The sequence below is a fragment of the Furipterus horrens genome, unplaced genomic scaffold (genome assembly GCF_987537825.1).
Source record: "Furipterus horrens unplaced genomic scaffold, mFurHor1.1.pri manual_scaffold_2, whole genome shotgun sequence".
NCBI classification, from domain to species: domain Eukaryota; kingdom Metazoa; phylum Chordata; class Mammalia; order Chiroptera; family Furipteridae; genus Furipterus; species Furipterus horrens.
Genome location: NW_028327172.1, coordinates 5,525,677 through 5,546,032, shown reverse-complemented (window position 1 = coordinate 5,546,032; position 20,356 = coordinate 5,525,677). Strand labels below are relative to the sequence as shown.

General features: G+C 45.4%; 1 protein-coding gene and 1 non-coding gene across 2 annotated transcripts; one reads left to right on the top strand and one right to left on the bottom strand.

The window, feature by feature from the left end:
• Positions 1–8,634: 8,634 nt before the first annotated feature.
• Positions 8,635–8,741, bottom strand: LOC150017520 (U6 spliceosomal RNA). The gene has a single exon (XR_016509393.1). It is a non-coding gene; the product is annotated as a U6 spliceosomal RNA (small nuclear RNA).
• Positions 8,742–10,889: 2,148 nt separating this feature from the next.
• SPDYC (speedy/RINGO cell cycle regulator family member C) lies at positions 10,890–13,690 on the top strand. The gene is made up of 5 exons (XM_090267452.1): positions 10,890–11,025; positions 11,273–11,331; positions 11,594–11,679; positions 11,781–11,952; positions 12,033–13,690. The coding sequence occupies exons 1-5, from the start codon at positions 10,890–10,892 to the stop codon at positions 12,585–12,587; spliced, it is 1,008 nt and encodes a 335-aa protein (XP_090123578.1). The 3' UTR covers positions 12,588–13,690.
• The last annotated feature ends 6,666 nt before the right edge of the window (positions 13,691–20,356 follow it).

Sequence of the window (20,356 nt, the reverse complement as noted above, 5' to 3'; positions counted from 1 at the left end):
AGTGTGGCTTGGTGAATTGAACTCAGGCCTACAGGCCAAAAGGTTGCCTGTTCAATTTCCAGTCAGGGCACATGCTTGGGTGGCAAGCCAGGTCCCCAATCGGGGGTATGTGAGAGGCAACTGATTGATGTTGCTCTCCCTCTCTTTCTCCTTCCTTTCTCCTCTCTCTAAATTTTTAAAAATCAATGAGTTAAGAAACTTTTGAGCAGTGGGAAATACATCTCAATAGGTGTATTGCATCAAATGGAGAGTACTTTGACGGTGGCTAAAGTTTTAAAATGTAAGAATAAATACACAACCTTTTGTAAATAAATTCAGGGCTTTTGGGGGGGTATCCCCACCTCATAAACTCATATATTTATAGGCAATTGATTGTCAACAAGGGTGCCAAGACAAAGCAGTGGGGGAAACAATAGTCTTGTCAAGAAATGGTGCTGTGGCCTCTACCTTACATCATACACAAAAATTAGCTCAAAATGGATCAAGACGTAAATGTAAAACCTAAAGTTACAAAAGTCTTAGAAGATTTAACTCTTCATGACCTTGGATTAGATGAGGGTTTCTTGGATATGACACCGAAAGCACAACAACAAAAGAAAAACTAGCTAAAGTGGACATCGTCACAATGTTCAGATGTTGCGCTTCAACAGACACCAGCAAGAAAGTGAAATGACAACATCTCAGGCCAAGGTGGAGGCCTAGACAGACACGCTGCGTCTCCCTCCACAACTAAGAAGGAATACAACTACCTCAAAACTAGAGACAACCAGAAGTTCCAGAAAATCAAACTGCATGGAAGTCCAGCAAACAAAGATATAAAGAAGAAATACTCATCCAGACAGGGAGGAGAGGCGGAGCCGTTGTGGTGGCGGCAGCGGTGGCGGCGGTGGCAGTGGCAGGCCGGTGGAAAGCGCAGTCACATGTTTTAAAAAGTCAGGAAGGACACCTGGGGAGTGCTCCCAGCTCCTCACCAGACCCCGCAGCTCACGGTCCCAGCACCAGGGAAAATCAAGCCTCATTGCTTCGGACTGTGCAGACCAGTGGGGGTTGGGATGGAGGCAGAAACTGCCGGTCTCTCAGCATAGTCCGCTTGTTTAAAGGGCCCCCATGGTCCTAGAACGTCCGCAGACCCACCCACTCTGGGAACGACAGCCAAGGCAGCAGCTAGAGGGGTGCCAGTTCCATATGGAAGTGGGAGAGGTGCCTGGAAAAGGGGTGAGTGCTGGACAGGCAGCACTGTTCCCTCTCGTACCCCTCCCCCACATACAGCGCCACAACGTGGTGAAAGAAGTCATCCTGCACTGACGAATCCCTAAGGCTCTGCCACTTACAACATAATGGGTGTGACAGCTCTACCTAAGACACAGAGGCAAACACAGGAGCCTGTCAAAATAAGGAGACAGAGAAATATGGCCCAAAAGGGGGAACGGATCAAGGTTCCAGTGAGAGAACTAAGCGACAAGGAGATAGGCAACCTAACATATGAGGAGACAGACAACCTAACAGACACAGAATTCAAAACACTGGTGATAAAGATGCTCACAGGCTTGTCAGATCTGCTTGAGTACGGCAAACGCATAAGAGAAGAAGTGAAGGCTATGCCAAGTGAAACGAAGGAAAAGCCACACAAAACCAATGGTGAAGGGAAGGAAACTGGAGTTCAAATCAATGATTGGGAACATAAGGAAGAAAAAAAGTCAACCAGTCCAGAATGAGGAAGCAAGAATAGAAAAAAATGAGGAAAACTTCCAAATTTTGCGAAGGAGATGGACATACAGGTCTAGGAAGCACGGAGGGTCCCAGTCAAGCTGGATCCAAAGGGGACCACACCAGGATGCACCATGATTGAGATGCCAAAGGTGAAAGATAAAGAGAGAGTCCTGGGGGCAGCAAGAGAGAGGCAGAGAGTTGCCTACAGGGGGTTGCCTATAGGACTATCAGCTGATTTCTCAGAGGACACTTTGCAGGCAGGAAGGGACTGGCAAGAAGTATTCAATGTGATGAAAGGCAACCTGCAACCAGGATTACTCTATCCAGCAATGATATCATTTGGAATGGAAGGGCCGATTGAATACTTCCCAGACAAGGTGAAGCTGAAGGAGCTCATCATCACCAAGCCATTATTATATGAAATGTCAAAGGGACTTACTTAAGCAAAAGAAGATCAAAAGTATGAACGCTAAAATGACAAGAAACTCACAACTATCGACAACTGAATCTAAAAAATAAAAACAAAAACAAACTAAGCAAACCAGAATAGGAACAGAATCATAGGTATGGGGATCATTTGGAGGGTTATCAGCTGGGAGGGGGAAGGGGGAGAAATTGGGATATAGTGCAGGGATTAAGAAGCATAATTGGTTGGTACAAAATAGACGGGGAAGTTCAGAATAATATAGGAAAGGGTGAAGCCAAAGAACTTATATGCACGACCCATGAACATGAACTAAGGGGGGTGGGATTGCTGAAGGGAAGGGGGGGTACTGGGCGGAGGGGAGCAAAGGGGAAAAAAATTGGAACTACTGTAACAACATAATAAAATATACTAAAAAAAAAGAAAGAAAGTGAAAAGACAACCCACTGAATGGGACGAAATATTTGCAAATCATATATATTTGATAAGGGACTTGTACCTATAATATATAAGGAACTCTTTTTAGAGTTTTATTATGTTTTTTTTTCATCTTATTTTAGAGAGAGGGGAAGGGAGGGAGAAAGAGAGGGAGAGAAACATCAATGTGCGAGAAAAATGTCAATTGGTTGCCTTCTGCCTTCTGCCAGCGCCCCAACAGGGTTAGAGCACAGAACCCGGAACCCAGGCAATTGCCCTGACCAGGAACCAAATTGGTGACCTTGGGTTTGCAGGATGACACCAAACCAACTGAGCTGTGCTGGCCAGGGCTGTAAGGAATTCTTATAACTCAATAATAAAAAGATAAGTAACCCAATTTTATGGGCAAAGGATTTGAATAGAAATTTATTTTAAAAAAAGGTAAAAAATGGCCAATAGGTACTTTGTGGCTATGCAAATCAAAACCACAATGAGATACACCTTCACACTCACTAGGATGTTATAATTAAAAAGACACACAATAACAAGTGTTAGAGAGAATGTGAGAAATTGGTACCCTCGTGCATGTCTAGTAAAATAGTCCAGATGCTTTGGAAAGCAGCTGGCAGTTTCTCAATAAGTGAAACACAGAGTTACCATATGACCCAGAAATTCCACTCCTAGGTGTCTACCAAAGAGAATTGAAAAATCTGTTCACACAAACACATACATAAATGTTCATATCAGCATCATTCATAATAACCAATTAGTGGAAACAACTATCCATGAGTGAATAAATAAAATGTAACATATCTATACAAGAGAGTCTTTTTTAAAGATTTCATTTATTCATTTTTAGAAAGAGGGGAAGGGAGGGAGAAAGAGAGGGAAAGAAACATTGGCTGTCTCTCACATACCCCCAACCCCAACAAGGGACCTGACCTGCAACCCAGACACGGGCTGTGACCGGGAATCAAACCAGCACCTTTTTGGTTCCCAGGTTGGCACTTAATCCACTGGGCCACACCAGCCAGGGTTCTGTATGAGGGAGTATTATTCAGCTACAAATAGGAATGAAGTACGGATACATGCTACAACATTGACAAATCTTAGAAACATGTTAAATGAAAGAAGCCAGATACAAAAGGCCACATATTACATCACTCCATTTATTTTAGAAGTCCAGAATTCAAATTCATATAGACAGAAAGTAGTTAGTGGTTGCTAGGGGCTGGTGGAGTTGGAAATGGAAAGTGGGGGCTAATGGGTATGGGTATTTTTTGGGGGGGGGATAAAAATGTTCTGGGATAGTGTTTTACAACTTTGTGAATATACCTAAAACCACTGAATTGTACACTTTAAATGGTGAACATCATGGAATATGAATCATATCAATAAAATGCAAGGAAAAGACAAAGATAAAATACAAATTAATAAAATAGCCAAGTGCTGGAAACAGCCTAAGTGCCCATCAGTAAATAAGTGGATCAAAAAACTGGTACATTTACACAACAGAATAGTACACAGCAGAAAGAAAGAAGGAATTCCTAACCCTTGTGGCAGCAAGGATGGAAGTGAAGAGTGTTATGCTAAGTGAAATAAGCCAGGCTCTGCAAGACAAATACCATATGATCTCACCTAACAGTGGAACCTAATGAACAAAACAAACAAATGAGCAAAATAGAACCAGTGACATGGAAATAAGGAACAAACTGACAGCGACCAGAGGGGAGGGGGAGGGGGATAACAGAGAAAGAAGGGGAAGGGTCTAGTCAAGGAACCACGGACAGGAACAGGGTGGGGGCTGACCGTGGGAGTCGGAGTGGGCGGGGCAGGGGAGAGCAATGGGGGAACATTGGGACAACTGTAACTGAACAACAATGAAATTTTAAAAATAAATAAATAAAAATAATAAGACTCTAGTAGGTGCAATTTCTTGGCAATAAATTTTAAAACTTCGGCGAAATGAACAATTTTCTAGAAAAATAAAAGATGTGTAAAAACTGACCCAACATAACATAGAAAAACACGAATAAATTAATAAATACTTTAAAGATGACTAAGTAGTTCAGTATCTCCATTCCTCCTCCCATATACAGACAATAAATATGACTTTATTAAGTCCAGAGGATTAACAAGCTCAGTACTAGAAAAATCTCAATTCTCCCCAAATTCATCTGAAATTTCAATCTAGATCAAAATAAATTTTCATAGAATTTAAGATTTTATTTTAAAATGTATATAGAATATCAAAAGATTAAGACAATTTTTAAGAAAAAATGAAGGATAGGGGACCGCTCCTTCACACCAAGTATAATTTGTACCTATTGTACGTAAGAAATTGTAATAGTGTCCCAGCGATTGTAACTGAATCAGTGAAACAACACAGGAAACTCAGAAACCGGCGCAGGCTGGGACGGACACAGGAATGCAGATGCTGGGAAAAGAGGGCTCTACCATCAATTGTGCTGGGTGATCATCCATATGAAAAGTAACTTCAAACCATACACCCAAATCAAGTCTAAGAGTTGGTTCACTCAGATGTTAAAAAGCAAAGTTTTAAAACTTTTGGAGGAAAATACGAGGTAGGCAAGGATTTCTTTTAAAACACATTGATGTTTCTCTCTTTCTCTCTCCCTGGGTCTCCCTCCCTGTCTCTCTAACAGCAACGGAAAAAATGTCCTCGAGTGAGGATTATATACAGATAAGGATTTGCTTTTTCAGTGCAAAACCGACTGCACTCCAGAAATAGCTGCCACTATCCAGATCCCATCTCAACAACTGGCTAAACAAGAACAAAAAAAAGGAGAGAGAGAGAGAGAGAGAGAGAGAGAGAGAGAGAGAGAGAGAGAGAGAGAAAACTTGCTTAAGCACACGTCCCCCACTGGCTGTGATGTGCCCTGTGGGGTCTGTTTCCCCGAGATGGCAACATGCCCTCTGGATTCACTGAGACGCTGCAATTTATCTTCTCTAATCTGTTAAAGGAGTAAATTGCACAAATCAAATTTCTCACTTCTAACCTTGCATTTTTTAGAATAAGTCCAACTTGGGCACAGTGTGTTATTTATTTTATATATCACTAAGTTCAGTTTACTAATAATTTGCTTAGGATATTTACATCTATGTTTATGAGCCTGCACTATTTCTCTCCCACGGAGTCCTTATTAGCCTTCGGTGTCAAGCATGCCACCTTTATGACACGTGTAGGCAAAGTTGGAAGGACTTGTACAAGAGAGCATTATTCGTTCTTTGAATGTTTGGGTAATCTTATTTGTGGAACCAGTAGGCCTGGAGTTTTCTTTGTGATACAATTTTGAGTACTGATTCAATTTGCTTAATATTGTAGGACTAACCAGGATTTCTGTTTCTACTTGTTTCAGTTTTGCTAAGTTTTATTTTTCTGTAGGGATTTATCTGTTTTCATATAAACTTAAATATAAGTAGATAAAATCAATACCTATTTTATATATAAAATATAAAGTTGACATAAGGTTGTTCATAATATCTTCATATTTTTATTGACTGACAGGTTTAGTTTTATCTTTCTCATTCTTAACTTTTGTCTTCTCTTTAAAAAATTATTCTGAATTCCTTTTTAAAAAAGATTTTATTTATTTTCAGAGGGGGAAAGGGAGGGAGAGAAACATCGGTGTGTGGTTGCCTCTCGCGCACTCCCAACTGGGGGCATGGCCCACATCCCAGGCAAGAGCCATGACTGGGAATCGAACCGTGACCTTTCTGGTGGTAGGCCACCACTCAATTCACTGAGCCACACGAGCCAAAGCATATTCTGAATTCTTGTTGCTAGAGGTCTATCAATTTTATTGGCGTTATCAAAGAACTGAATTTTGACTTTTTCCATCCTTTCCATTATGTTTTCTATTTTATTAATTTCTGCTCTTTATTATGTCATTCCTTCCATTTTCATTAGGTATATATTTTTATTTTTTTAAAAATTTTATTTATTTGCTTTTTATAGAGAGAGGAGGAGAGAGAAGGAGAGGGAGAGAAACAACAATGTGCAGGAGATAGATTGATTGGTTGCCTCTTGCACTCCCCCAACTGAGGGCCTGGCCTACAACCCATGTGCCCTGACTGGGAACTGAAGAGGCAACATTTCGTGTCTCAGGCTGGTGTTCAATACACTGAGCCACACCAGTCAGGGCTCGTTAGGTATATTTTTCCTTCTTCTTCCAAGAGAAGACCCTTTATCAATTCTTGTAATACTGGTTTGGTGGTGATGAACTAACAGCTTCAGGTTTTTCTTGTGTGAGAAGCCCCTTATTTGTCCTTTGTTTCTAAATGATAGCTTAGCTGGGTAAAGTAATCTTGGTTGTAGGTCCTTGCTTTGCATAAAATTTCTATATATTTTTATTTTTCTAAAAAATATTTATTTATTTATTTATTTAGAGAGAGGGGAAGGGAGGGAGAGAAACATCAGTGTGTGGTTGCCTCTTGTGCACCCCCAACTGGGGACCTGGCCCGCAACCCACACATGTGCCCTGACTGGGAACCAAACTGGCAACCCGTTGGTTCTCAGGCTGGCGCTCAGTTCACTGAGCCACACCAGCCAGGGCAGGTATATATATATATATATATTTTTTTTTTTCAGGGCAGGTATATATTTTTAAAATCACTATGTAAGCACCATCTTTCCCTCTAGTAATGTGTTTAACCTGAAGTTAATTTTTTTTCTGATACTAATATAGCTGCCCCAACTTTCTTTTTGTATTTGCCTAATGGTTTTCTATCCTTATACACCCAGACTGTTTATATCATTTTTAAAAATGTGTATCTTTTATAAATAGCATTTGGTGCTAATATATTATTTCACAAATAGTATATTAGTTAGCTCAGTATAAATGCTGCTGTGATAAATGTGGTAGGCAGAATAATGACCTCCCAAAGATGTCCACATCCCAGTTACTGGAGCCTGTGAACCTATCTCACAGGGCAAAAGGGACTTTGCAGATAGGGCACTTGAGATGAGGGAGTATTCTAGATCATTCAGGTGGGCCCAATTTAATCACAAGGGTCTCAAAAGGTCACATACAGTATGATTCCATTTATGTAATCTTAATGGGACAGGATTAGGGATAGAAAATAGATTGATGGTAGCCAGGGGCAGGGGCAAGGAGTAGGGTATGACTCTTAACGGGACAGCACCAGGGAATTCCTTTGGGATAATGGAAGGGTTCTAATCCTGACCGAGGTGGTGGTTACACCAGTCTACGCATGTGATAAAATCCATAGAACTAGACACCAAAAATTTTAACTGAGTGCTTGTAAACACTAGTAAAATCTGAATAAGCTCTGTAGTTTTGTTGTACCAGTGTGAATTTCCTGGTTCTAACTGCACTGTAGTTATGCAAGATGTCACCATTGGGGGAAGCTGGGGGAAGAGGACACAAAATCTATATGTATTTAGTAACATGTATGTGTCCAAATTCTTCCAAAATTAAAAAGACACTGCCGGGCATGGGCCTGAAGCCCACCCAGAGTTAAGGCAAGCTTTTCTGTGCCCCCTTGCTTATCTCTAGCCTTATGTATGGTGGGGGGAAGGAGAGAGGTAGAAAACACAGCTGGCCTGGGAGTTCATTCACAGTTTTACTCAACACCTACATTTCCTAGCTCGCATTTCCTTCCATCTTTCAGTCAAAGGTCAGGAGGCTGGGTTCTGGAGCTTCTGTTTCCCCGTCCCAAAGTGCAGATGAGAACCACAAAACCAGCTTCACAGTGCCAACCCCACGTTGTATTGGACGTGTGACTTGAGCCCACTTCTGTTGTCAGCAATGGCAAGAATTTTCTTTTTTTTATCATATATACTTTTTAAATTTAGTTTATGCCTTGGCTTGTATGGCTCAGTGGATTGAGTGCTGGCCTGCAAATCAAAGGGTCACTGGTTCTATACCCAGTCAGGGCACATACCTAAGTTGCAGGCCAGGTCCCCAGTTGGGGGTGTGGGAGAGGCAACCACCCACTGATGATTCTCTCCCTCTCTTTCTCCCTCCCTTCCCCTCTCTCTGAAAATGAATTTTAAAAATATTTTTAAAAATTAAGTTTATTGGGGAGACATTGGTTAAAAAAATATGGAATGCTTCACAAATTTGCATGTCACCCTTGCACAGGGACCATGCTAATCTTCACTATATCATTCCAATTTTAGTAGATGTGCTGCTGAAGCGAGTACAGTGGCAAGACTTTGAGCACAAATTATTCCACTTCTATTTCTATTAAATACATATGTTTTTAAAAGATTTTACTTCTTTTTAGAGAGAGGGGAAGGAGGGAGAAAGAGGGGGAGAGAAACATCAATGTGAGAGAGAACATCAATTTGTTGCTTCTCATGTGCACCCCGACCGGGTACATGGCCCACAACTCAGGGGTGTGCCCTGCCTGGAATTGAACTGGCGGCCTTCTGCTTTGCAGGCCAATGTCCCATCAACTGAGTCACACAGATCAGGGCAATTAAATACATATTTTAAGTCACCTGTCACTACCTCACACTTGTTAAGATGGCTGCTATCAACAAAACAGAATATAACAAATGTTGGCAGGAGTGTGGAGAAATGAGAACCCTGTGCACTGTTTGTGGGAATGGAAAATGGTGCAACTGCTGTGGAAAACAATTTGATGCTTCCTGAAAAAATTAAAAAGAGGCCCAGCAATTCCAATTCTGGGTATATAACCCAAAGTATTGGAAGCAGGGTCTTGAGATACTTGTACACCCATGTTCACAGCAGTGTCATCCACAATAGCCAAGGAATGGAAACAACCCTAAGTGTACATCGATGGATGAATGGATAATCAAAATGTGGCAAATACATAGGGTCAATATTACTTAGCTCTAAAAAGGAAGAAAATTCTGACAAATGCTACAGCATGAATGAACCTGTGGGCATTACGCTAAGTGAAATGAGCCAGTCATAAAGACAGATATCGGACGATTCCACTTACAGGAGGTGCCTAGAGTAGCTGAATTCATAGAGACACAGAAGAGAGTGGCGGCAGCAGGGGTTGGGGAGGAGGGATGAGCAGTTAGCGTTTCATGCCTACCGAAACCCAGTTTTGCAAAATGAAGAGTTCTGGGGACGAATGGTGGTGTCGGCTTCACAATATGAATGTACTCGAACCCCCTAAACTGAAAAATGATTACGGTCGTAAATTTTATGTTACGTATATTTTAGCAAAACATAAAACATTGAGGAAAAAGTCAAATGTGAAAAGTAATGTGGGGGCCGGCTGTCCCACCCCTCCCAGAGCAAGGCACAATCAATGAATTTTAACTTACCTGTCACTCACTCGTCACAGCCCAGGCCCCATTTCCAGGATGCACCTTGGCTCCGCATTTGTAAAGAGGCGGGGTCAGCTGGTCTGCCTTCACCCCGCTTTGTAGGTGATGGAGCTTTGGCGAAGATCTTACCTTGGGCAGCTGGCGGAGGGGGGATTTAACTCAAGGTAGAGGTAGGTGGGAACGGCCCAAAGCCCCACCCCCAGGAAGGAGTCTGATTGGTGGAGTGTTGTGGGCGTGGCAGCTCGGAGGCTATATAAATGTAGTGGCTGCGGGCTGCCGGTTATGCTGTAGGTAATCCCTGAGCTCAGGTGAGGCTTCTGGAGCGAGGGGGGCGGCTGGGCTGCTTGTGGCGTCCCAGGTGGAGGGAGGCTCCCCAGTTGACTACAGGGTGGTGGGCAGCACCTTCTCCTGAGTCCTTTAGGTGGCGTCTTTCTCTGTAGCTTGAAATCTTTGAGGTGACCCCAAATATTCGTATAATAAAATCCCTCTTTCTGGGCTTCAGTTTTCCCACGGCGAAGTAAGGCGTTAGTGGTTCTGTAAAGTTTGCCAGCTTGGGGCATGGTGAGGGGGTGGTCATGAGTGGGGGGCGGGGCAGGCAAGAAGAGCAATCAAACTCTTTGGCTTTAGGGATCAGACAGGTGGCCATGAGTCTTCCGCATTTGTTTCCGCGTTTGCAAAATGGGTCTTGGGTTATACTTACCAACCAGGATGCAAAAGAGGATGTCCTTAAAGCATGTAGCACAGCTCCAGGCACTTACGGGACCCTCAGCGGTGCCTGCTGCTGCTGTTCTTGCCCTCTGGCCCAGGCTGGAGTGGCAGGGTGGAGGGGGGGAGCTGCAGCCCCCAGGAACTCTGCGGCTTTTCCGGCCTCCCCACCCTCCTGGCCTCCAAGTTTCCTGCTGTCCCGAGCCCCTTCTGGAGAGCCTCTCTCAGGCCAGCCGCTCTGACTTGTTGGGGGTGCGGGGAAGGTACTAAGTCCTGGGGCTCCTTTCTCTACAGGGCACCCACCCCCACCCCACCCCACCCATCCCCACCCCCTATGAGATGAGTGAAGCCCAAGACCCTGCCCATGTGGTTGCCACCCAGGTGAAACCGTGGGGCTGGAGCCATCAAGCTGGGGGCAGTGGGGCTCTCTATTTCCGCCAGCACCAGGAGCTTCAGGCCTTCCTCAGCCTTCTGGGTGAGTTGACTTGGGGCTGGCATGGCAGGGGCTGCAAGGACCAAGTCTGAAACAGACATGAGAGGTGGAATCTCAAACTGCCCGTGCAAGGGTCTGAAGTCTCTGTCCCTTCCCTTCTCAGGTGACCCTGGTTTGGCAGGTGGGTGGGGGGAGGGTTGTGCCAGAAAGTGTGCTCAGTGGATGTCACTCTTCTCTTGTGGGAGGTGGGTGGTCACCCTAGGCTACCATTTTTCCTCTCTACCCCTAGAGCACAGTTTCCTTCAAGAATTCCTCTCCAGAGATCCCTGTTTCCAGATTTCAGATAAGGTGAGGGGTCACAGTGTGAGAAGAAGTTGGGGTCACTTGGGGAAGGTTGAGTTAGTGGGGCTCTTGTGCTGCTAATTCATTGGGTCCCCTTGTCTGGTGGAAGGAGCACCTGCCTTTTCAGCCCTTGTCTCTGCAGAGCCCTCCCACGTTTTACCCCAGTTTTTCTACCCCCCACCAGGACTTCCTTGGGTGCAAATGGGCCTGGCACGGTCCCTTCCCCCCAGCACCTGACTCTAACCGCTCTCCCTTTCTGCGTCTGCAGTATCTCCTGGCCATGGTGCTGGTCTACTTCCGGCGCGCCAACCTGAAGCTCAGAGAGTATACCTGCAGCAACCTGTTCTTGGCACTGTGAGTGTCCCCGGAGGGTGGCGGAGACACTTGCTCCGAGTTGTAGGATGGAGCAGGGCAGATACTTGTATCCTCTGCCTACCCCCGACATCTGTGGCCAGGTACCTTGCAAACGACATGGAGGAGGACCTGGAGGATGCCAAATGCGTGATTTTTCTGTGGGCCCTGGGCAAAGATTGGCGTAGTCGGGTGGCAGACTTCCTGCGTCAGAGGGACAAGCTGTGGGCAAGGATGGGCTTCCGGGCTGCTGTGAGCCGCCAGTGCTGTGAGGAGGTGAGGCCCCGGTGGCATCCTGGGGTGGGAAAGAGGGGCTGGACCTCCCACCCCATTTACCCTTTCCTCTACACCGCCAGGTCATGGCCAAGGAGCCGTACCATTGGGTCTGGACTCGGGAGCGGCGCCCCCACCACGGCGGAGCTCAGAGGAGCTGCCCAAAGGCCCGGGTCCCCCTCCCCCGGGGCCCTGGCCTCTCACCACCCCACTGTTCCCTCTGTGGTTTGCCCTCTCTCTGTAGCCACTGCTGCCACCAACCCTGCCCCTTGCCTGTCTTACCCAAGTGTCCTTCCGCCAACCCGAAGTGGTACTGCCCTCCTTCCCGTGCTTGTCTCTCAGTGGCTGAAGACCCCTGGGGTGGGGGCTTCCTCATGGTCCTTCCCCCCCAGCTGCGTCTGGAGCCAGGTACCTACACCCTCCACAGTGAGTTGGAGGCAGGAGGTGGGAGGCCATGGGCTTGGGAGCCTGGGAGGCAGAATGAGAGGAAGGGACGCCAGGACCCCAGGCCTGGGGACCAGCAGGTCTGGGCACATGTCCCAGCTCTGCCACCTCTTGGCTGCGTGAGCTTGGCAAGTTTCCTCTCTGAGCCTCTCTCTGTCCTTCTCCCCCCAGTCCTTCCAGAGCCACCGCCCTAGGCGCTGACACTCTCAGGGTGAAGAGCAGCCTGCCTGCTTGCCCGCTGGCCCCACACTCTGCCGGCTGTGGCCCCTGCCCTCAGGCTACCAGTGCCTCCCAAGCCCCTTCCCCCTCCCTCCTCCCAACCTGTAACTTGTACCCACTCTGACTCTGACCCCCTCTAATAAACTCGTGTCCGCAGGACACCGACTCTGCTCAGGCCCTGGCCTAGCTCCTTGACCCAGGGGCAGGGTAGGGAAGGAGCTGGGGGAGAGGGCCCCTCAAGTTTAGATGTCGGTGGTTGAGACTCATGAACGTGACAAGTTCTGTGACAGCTCTTCTCCTTCCCATTTTTGGCCAGTCATCCCCAGCCTCAATCTCCCCTCTGTAACATCACCTGTGGATGATGGGATCTACGCAGTGTAGAGGAGACTGAATGAGATCAAGTCTCATTCATAGCCCTGAGAGGAGGGCCTGGAGCCTACTGGACCAAAAAAGCTCAGATGGAAAACGGCTCCACACCAGAAATGTCCGCGGGGGCAGGTCTGTTTAGGAATAAGACTTGGTTCTTGCCCTGGGCTGCAATCAAATGCAATGTAATTATTAGAGACCACCCCCGCCCAAAAAAGGATATTTGTTAATGAGGGGGCAGGGAAGGCTTTCCAGAGGAGGTGCGATTTGATCTGGGCCTTTGACAATGTCAAGTTTGCCCATGAGGGTTGGCGGGTGCAGGTGCTTATGAGGAAGGGTATTCTTAGAAAGACAGCATAGAGGAATGATTAAGTCTTGGTCTCTGGTGCCAGACATCTTAAGTTGAAATTCCTGCTTCCTGCATGAATTTGGGATGTTATTTAATCACCTCATCTGTAAAAAGGGTATTATGCTAAAATGGATGTTGAACGAGTTAATCCTAGAAAAGTTTAGAACTTTCTCAAGAGTAGAGCTCGCCCTGGCTGGTGTGGCTCAGTGAACTGATCGCCAGCCTACAAACCAAAGGTCACCAGTTCAATTCCCAGCCAGGGCACATGCCTGGTTGCGGGCCAGGTCTCTGGTTGCAGGCCAGCCAGTGGCAACCCATCAGTGTTTCTCTCGCACAGCAATGTTTCTCTTCCCCTCTGTCTCCCTCCCTTCCCTTAAAAATAAATAAAATCTTAAAAAAAAAAAAATTTAGAACTCAAGTGTGTGTTACAAGTAGAAGAAAATGTGGCCTACAGAAGGGCTGGAGGGCGGGTGAGGCTGGGGCTGGAACAGAAGGTGGGGAAGGCTGGCGCTGTCTACGGGGCCCAGACGGCACGAATGGCGACTCTCCTGGGAAGGAAACCTGGAGGCTGCAAGTGTTAGAAGCCAAGACAAGGAAACCAAAGTATTTTTATTTTTCAAATAGGTGATATATTCACATGTACATTTTGAATTTTGAACCAAGTCACCATCTATTCCCGACTCTTAGCCACCTGGTTCCTGCCCCTGGAAACAATGAAAGGAATAGTTTATGTTCTTCCAGAAAGGAATCTAAACATGCATTACCAAATGTGGTATAATAATTAAAAAAAAAGAAAAAAAATATATATATATTTGGTCTTTGTTCCTGGTTCCTGGCACAGAGCTACTTAAACCCTTGGAATTTCCTGAGTCATAGGCATCAAGAGGCAGTCCCCTTCGGACCACACCTGAGTTCATGGTAATCAGTGACTTAGGGTGGGGGCTGGTCACTAGAAAGATCAATCTAGAGGGTGGGAACTTTCAGCTCCCCCCAATCCCCGGGGTGTGGAAGGACTGGAGATTCGGAGTTTCTGGACTGGTGGACAGAGGTGCTGGGAGGGTGGGTCACCTGGCAGTCCTGTGCCCCTCCCCCTCCATACCTTGCCCCATACATCTCTCCTATTTGGCTGCTCCTGAGTTGTTTTGTTTTTTTTTTTAACTGAGCTTTTTTTATTTTTTACGATTTTATTTATTTATTTTTTAGAGAGGGGAAGGGAGAGAGAAAGAAAGGGAGAGAAATATCAATGTGTACTTGCTTCTTCTGCACCCCCAACTGGGGACCTGGCCCACAACCGAGGCAAGTGCCCTGACTGGGAATCAAATTGGCGACCCTTTGGTTCACAGGCCAGCGCTCAATTCACTGAGCCACACCAGCCAGGGAGTTGTATCCTTTTTAATAAACTGATAATAGTAAGTAAAGCACTGAAGTCTGTGAATCTAGTACTAGATTATCAAACCTGAGAAGGGTGTCATGGCACCCTCAGATTTGTAGTTGACTAGATAGGATTGGGGGTTGCCTTGGCATCCCATTTGTGGCTGGCATTTTATGGGACTCAGCCCCTAACCTATGGGGTCTGTGCTAACTCTGGGAATTAGTGTCAGAATTGAATTGTAGCTACCCAGTGGGTGTGGGTGTTGGGGAGTTGGAGAATTGGTGTGGAAAAACCACATGTATTTGGTATCCAGGAAAAAAATATATACATTTAGTGTGAGAAGTGGAGTCAGGAAAAAGACCACAGTGAATATGCATATATGTCTGACCCCTTTAAAAAAAACAGCCCTGGCTGGTGTGGCTCATTGGGTTGAGCATCAGCCTGTGAACCAAAGGGTCGCTGGTTTGATACCCAGTCTGGGCACAGGCCTGGGTTGTGGGCCAGGTTTCCCAGTTGGGGGCGTGTGAGAGGCAAACAATCAATGTATCTCTTGCACATTGATGTTTCTGTCCTTCTCTTTCTCTTTCTCTCTCCCTTCCCCTCTCTCTAAAAAAATAAATAAAATCTTTTTTTAAAAAGTCATAAGAATTCTCTGTATGCTCTTGTGTACTTATTAACATTTTGAAGAGGGTCTTTAACCCTACTCCCTTTTGACAGCTGTGTAGGGCTCCTCTTTAGGGATGTGCTGTAACGTAACTTGTTCCTTATTAATCAGCAATTAAGTTGTTTCCAGATTTCTGCTATTCTAAATAGTACTACAGAGAGTCACTAAGACTTTGTAAGGACGTTATTATCCAAATGTAAAAACGTATATGTGGATTGAATTCCTAGAAGAATTGCTCAGCCAGAGGCCAAGTCAAAACTCATTTTGATTAATTTTGTCAAATGTCCTTCTGCGGAGGTTACGCCCATACTGCCCCCCCCCCAACATCCACAGTGCATGGGAAGGCTGTATTCCAGAACACTCACCAATAGGTGAGGTACCTGATTTTTTAAAAAAACATTTATTTATTTATTTATTTATTTAAGAGAGAGGGAAATGGAGGAAGAAAAAGAGGGAGAGAAATATTTATCTGTTGCCTCTCACATATGCCCCAACCAGGGACTGAACCCCCAACCCAGGCATGTGCCCTGACCAGGAATCAAAGCAGTGACCTTTCCCTTAGCAGGAAGATGCCCAACCCACTGAGCCACAGCAGGCGGGGCAGGTACCTGATTTTTAATCTTGGCCAAACTGATAAGTGGAAAATGGTCTCTTGGTGATATTTTAATTTGTATTCCTTTTTCTTTTGAGTGAGCTCAAGCATTGTCTCATATGTTTAAGAACTTTATCTTTTCTGTGAGCTGTCCCTTTCCGTTTCTCTGCTACTTTTGGTTTCTGATTGACATATAGAGGTTTGAAGGAAAAACAAACCTTTAAGACGGAAACTGTTTGCTTCAGTTTTTTCTTCTGACTGTGCTGTAAGGATTTTTAAATGTTGTAAAATCAATTTTTGTGTGGCTTCTGTCTGGGTTTTGTGTCATAGTTAAAAAGACCTTTTCCAGCCCTGACTGGCGTGGCTTAGTTCGTTAGGCCTTGTCCTGCGAAGTGAAAGGTCGCCAGTTGGATTCCTGGTCAGGGCACGTGCCTGGGCTGTGGGTTCGTGCGTACGAGAGGCCGCCAACCGCTGTTTCTCGCTCACATTGGTGTTTTTCTTCCTCCCTCTCCCTCTCTCTAAAAATAAATAAATAAAATAAAAAGAACTTTTCCACACTGAAATGACTAAAAGAGCTTTTCCCTAGCTCCTGGCTATATTTTTGTTTTCATTTTTTACATTTAAATCTTGAGTTCGTCTGTAATTTATTGAATGCAAAATGTCCTTCCATTCTCCTAATGGTTTTTATTGAAAACCTCATCTTTTATTAAGGCATGGTTGACATACAGTAAGCTACATACACTTAAAATGTACGTTTCTGTTTTGACATATATATGTACATATATACCCATTAAAGCATTACCATAATAAAAATTATGAACATGCCCAATAAGTTTCCTCAAGCCCCTTGATAACCCATCCCTCCTGCCCTTTCCCTGCCAGCACCCTCAGGCAACCACTGATCTGCTTTCTGTCACTAAATTGGCATCTCTTTTCTAGAATTTTCACGTAAGTGGAATTACATAGTATGTACTTTTATCTGGCTTTTTGTGCTCAGTGTAAATTATTCTGAGTTCATCCATTATTGTTCCTTTTCATTGCCAAGTAATATTCTATATCATGCATATATCACAATTTGTTTATCCATTCACAATTCGTTGATGAACATTTGGTTGTTTCTAGTTTGGCCCATTACAAATAAAACTACTATGGATATTCATGCACAAGTCATTATGTAAATATATGCTTTTATTCCTCTGGGGTAAATGCCTAGGAGTAGAATGGCTGGGTCATATGTTAAGCTTATGTTCAGCGTCCTTTTCTCTTTTTTAAAGGTAGACTTTATTTTTCAGAGCAGTTTTAGGTTTATAGAAAAATTGCTCAGAAAGTAGACAGAATTCCCATATATACCCTCTCTCTCTGGCACACTTTTTTTGTTTGTTTGTTTTGCAGAGAGTAAAGTCTTTATTCACTCTCCAAGAGAGGAGAGGGGTGTGGTGTGGAGAGCTATACCAGTCTGTTTCTTTCATTATTAACATCTTGTATTACTGTGGTGTATTTGTTACAATTGATGAATGAATACTGATACATTATTATTAACTAAAGTCCATAGTTTACATTAGGAATCACTCCAGTGTTGTACAGTCACATGAGTTTGACAAATGCATAATGTCATGTTTCTACCATCACAGTATCATACAGAGTAATTTCACTGCCCTAAAAATGCCCTGTGCTCTCCCTATTCATTCCTCCCCTCTTCCCCTGGACCCCAGGAAACCTCTGATCTTTTTATTATCTCTAGGTTTGCCCTTACCAGAAGGTCATAGAGTTGAAATCATACAGTATATAGTTTCTCATACTGGTTTCTTTTACTTAGCAATATGCATTTCAGATTCTGCCATCTTTCTATATAGTTTTAATAGCTCGTTTCTATTTATTGCTGAATATATGTTTAACTTTTTAAGAAATTGACACACTGTTTTCCAAAGTGGTCATATCATTCTGTATTCCCACCAGGAGCATATAATTTTAGCTCCTCCACATTTTTGCAGACACTTTGTACAATGATCATCCTTTTTTATTTTAGTCATTCTAGTACATGTGTAATGGTAGTCCTTCCAGTTTTAATTTGCATAACCCCAGTGAAAAATGTGTTGAGCAGTTTTTCATGTCTTATTTGCTTTTCCTATATCTTCTTGAGTGGGATATCTGTTCATCTTTTTGTCCATTTTTATGGAATTATTTTTGAGTTGTAAAAGTTATTTATATATTCTAAATACAAGCCCTTCATCAGATATAATTTTTGCAATTATTTCCTCCTAGTTTGTGGCTTTTCATTTTCATAATATAGTACCTTCTAAAGAACAAGTGTTTTATTTTGATGAGGTTCTTTTTGCTTCTTTTAGAGATTTATTTACTTATTTAGAGAGAGGGGAAAGAAGGGAGAAAGAGAGGGAGAGAAACATGTGCAAGAGATACCTTGATTGGTTGCCTCTTGCGTGCCTTCAGCTGGGGACCTGGCCTGCAACCCAGGCGTGTGATCTGACCTGGAATTGAACAGGAGCCCTTTCCGCTCACAGGCCAGCACTCAATCCATTGAGCAACACTACCCAGGGCGAATTTTTTCCTTTTATTGTTTGTGCTTTATGTGTCATATTTAAGAAATCTTTGCCAAACCCAAGATGGGTAAAATTTTTCCTATACTTTCTTTTAGAAATTTTACATTTTGGGGATTTATATTTAGGTGTATGATCCAGTGTGAGTTAGATTTTGACTGGGTGTAGCCTAAACACTTATCAAGCCCATCTGTTTCTGTCTTGTGCCCATCTCCTCCCTAGTCCGAGACACCATTCTCTCTTCCTGGTATTTTGTCTGGACTCCCTGCTTCCTCTCTCACCCACGCACCCCACTGCCACGCATCCTCCTCCTTCATTTGTGCAAATCTGAGCTCAAGCAGAATAAAATCTAAACTCCCATGGCCTACCTGGCCACACCATAAGGCTTCCCTTCCTTCTCTTTGCTCAAGCAACACCAAGCATATTTCTAGTCCTCCGCCGTCCCCAGGCAGTCGCCCCGATTCCTGTCCTGGCATGCCTATCCTAACTCCCGCACTGGGTAAGGCTTCAGATTATGCACTTCCTAAGCACCTGCTCTTCTTCCAGTTAATTATGGGAAATAAGTGAGTCAATGGCTGCCTCCTTCAGAGGGGTCTGAGGCCATGGATTTTCACCTTCTTATGCCCAGGCTGACCGTGCCTTGGACATACAGGAAGTGATCAGTGCTCACTTGGTGAACAATGGAAGAGTCAGGAAGAGTGACAGGTTTGTGAAAGTGATTCTGGGGACGGTGGGACCGTAGGTTGAACCAGAGTGCTTTGGCTTAGCAGGAGGGATGACCTGTGGTACCAGAGCATCCAGAGCACCTTTCCTCTCGCGGGTCCCTGTTCCCTGGGATCTAATCACAAGGACTACTGCGTTTCCCTCATTGGCACGTGTTCCCCCGGCCTCTGGATCCCTGCACTTGCTGCTGTCTGCTAGGAACACCCTCTCCAGCACCTCACTACCTGGTTAGCTCCTGCTAGTTCCTCAGAACTCAACTTCCTTAATCCCGGAAACGACCAGCAGAGCCCCGGCCCCCAGCGGGGGCTGGTCTGCCTTAGTCACGGGTCTCCGCTGTGCAAACACCGGCCACAAGGGTTTAGTCATGACTGGACACATAAATGCTGAGTGGTGACAAGCAAAGGACCTGGGAGCTGGTTCCGGTCCTGACTCACCAAGTGAGGGAGCTCAGCAGGCACACCCCGTCAGGATGCAGTTTTCCTGGTTTGTAAACTGGGAGTGACACTGGGTCAGATCAGATGAGTGGCTCTTAACCTCTTTGGGGTCCTGGGCCCTAAAATCCGAGGGGAGCTATGCACCGTTTCCCCGGGAGATGCGTGTGTATCTATCCCATTAGAGCTGCATCAGCTGCTGGGCTGGGGTCCCCAAGGCTAGTGAAGGGACGAGAGCAGAGGGAACCCCGCAGTCCCCCTCCCTCCAACTTCATGTTTCTTCAACTTCTCGCGGCTCCGGAGGCAGGATCTCCGGGTCTCGGCGGGGGGGCTGCCGGCCGGATCGCAGCCTCTGCCGCCCCCTCCTGGGTAACACGGCACATAGGCGATCCCAGGAGGGTGGGCTGCGGTCCAGGGGCAAAGGGCAGGGATGCCCACCTCTCGCAGCTTCGCGGTTCAATAAACCCCATAGTCCACGAGAAAGATGCCCCCCTACCATTGCCCAAATCCGGCCGATTCGCTGCGCGAACGCCGAAGCCAAGGCGACAGGAGAAGGGACTCATCCAAGGTCATGCAGCGAGCCGCGGCCTGGGGGGTCCGGTTCCTTGCGCCCCGCCCGACGCAGGGCGCCGCTAAGGCGTGGTGGGGGCGCCCGGAGCCGGGTCCCCAGGGCGAGGGCGGAGAGCCGCGGC

What these genes read in the sequence shown, in the direction of transcription:
- SPDYC (XM_090267452.1), top strand. Translation starts at nt 10,890, where the DNA reads ATGAGTGAAGCCCAAGACCCTGCCCATGTGGTTGCCACCCAGGTGAAA. An exon ending in GTTTCCAGATTTCAGATAAG is followed by an intron (nt 11,332 to 11,593) that starts GTGAGGGGTCAC and finishes CTGCGTCTGCAG; the next exon opens with TATCTCCTGGCCATGGTGCT. An exon ending in GCCGCCAGTGCTGTGAGGAG is followed by an intron (nt 11,953 to 12,032) that starts GTGAGGCCCCGG and finishes CTACACCGCCAG; the next exon opens with GTCATGGCCAAGGAGCCGTA.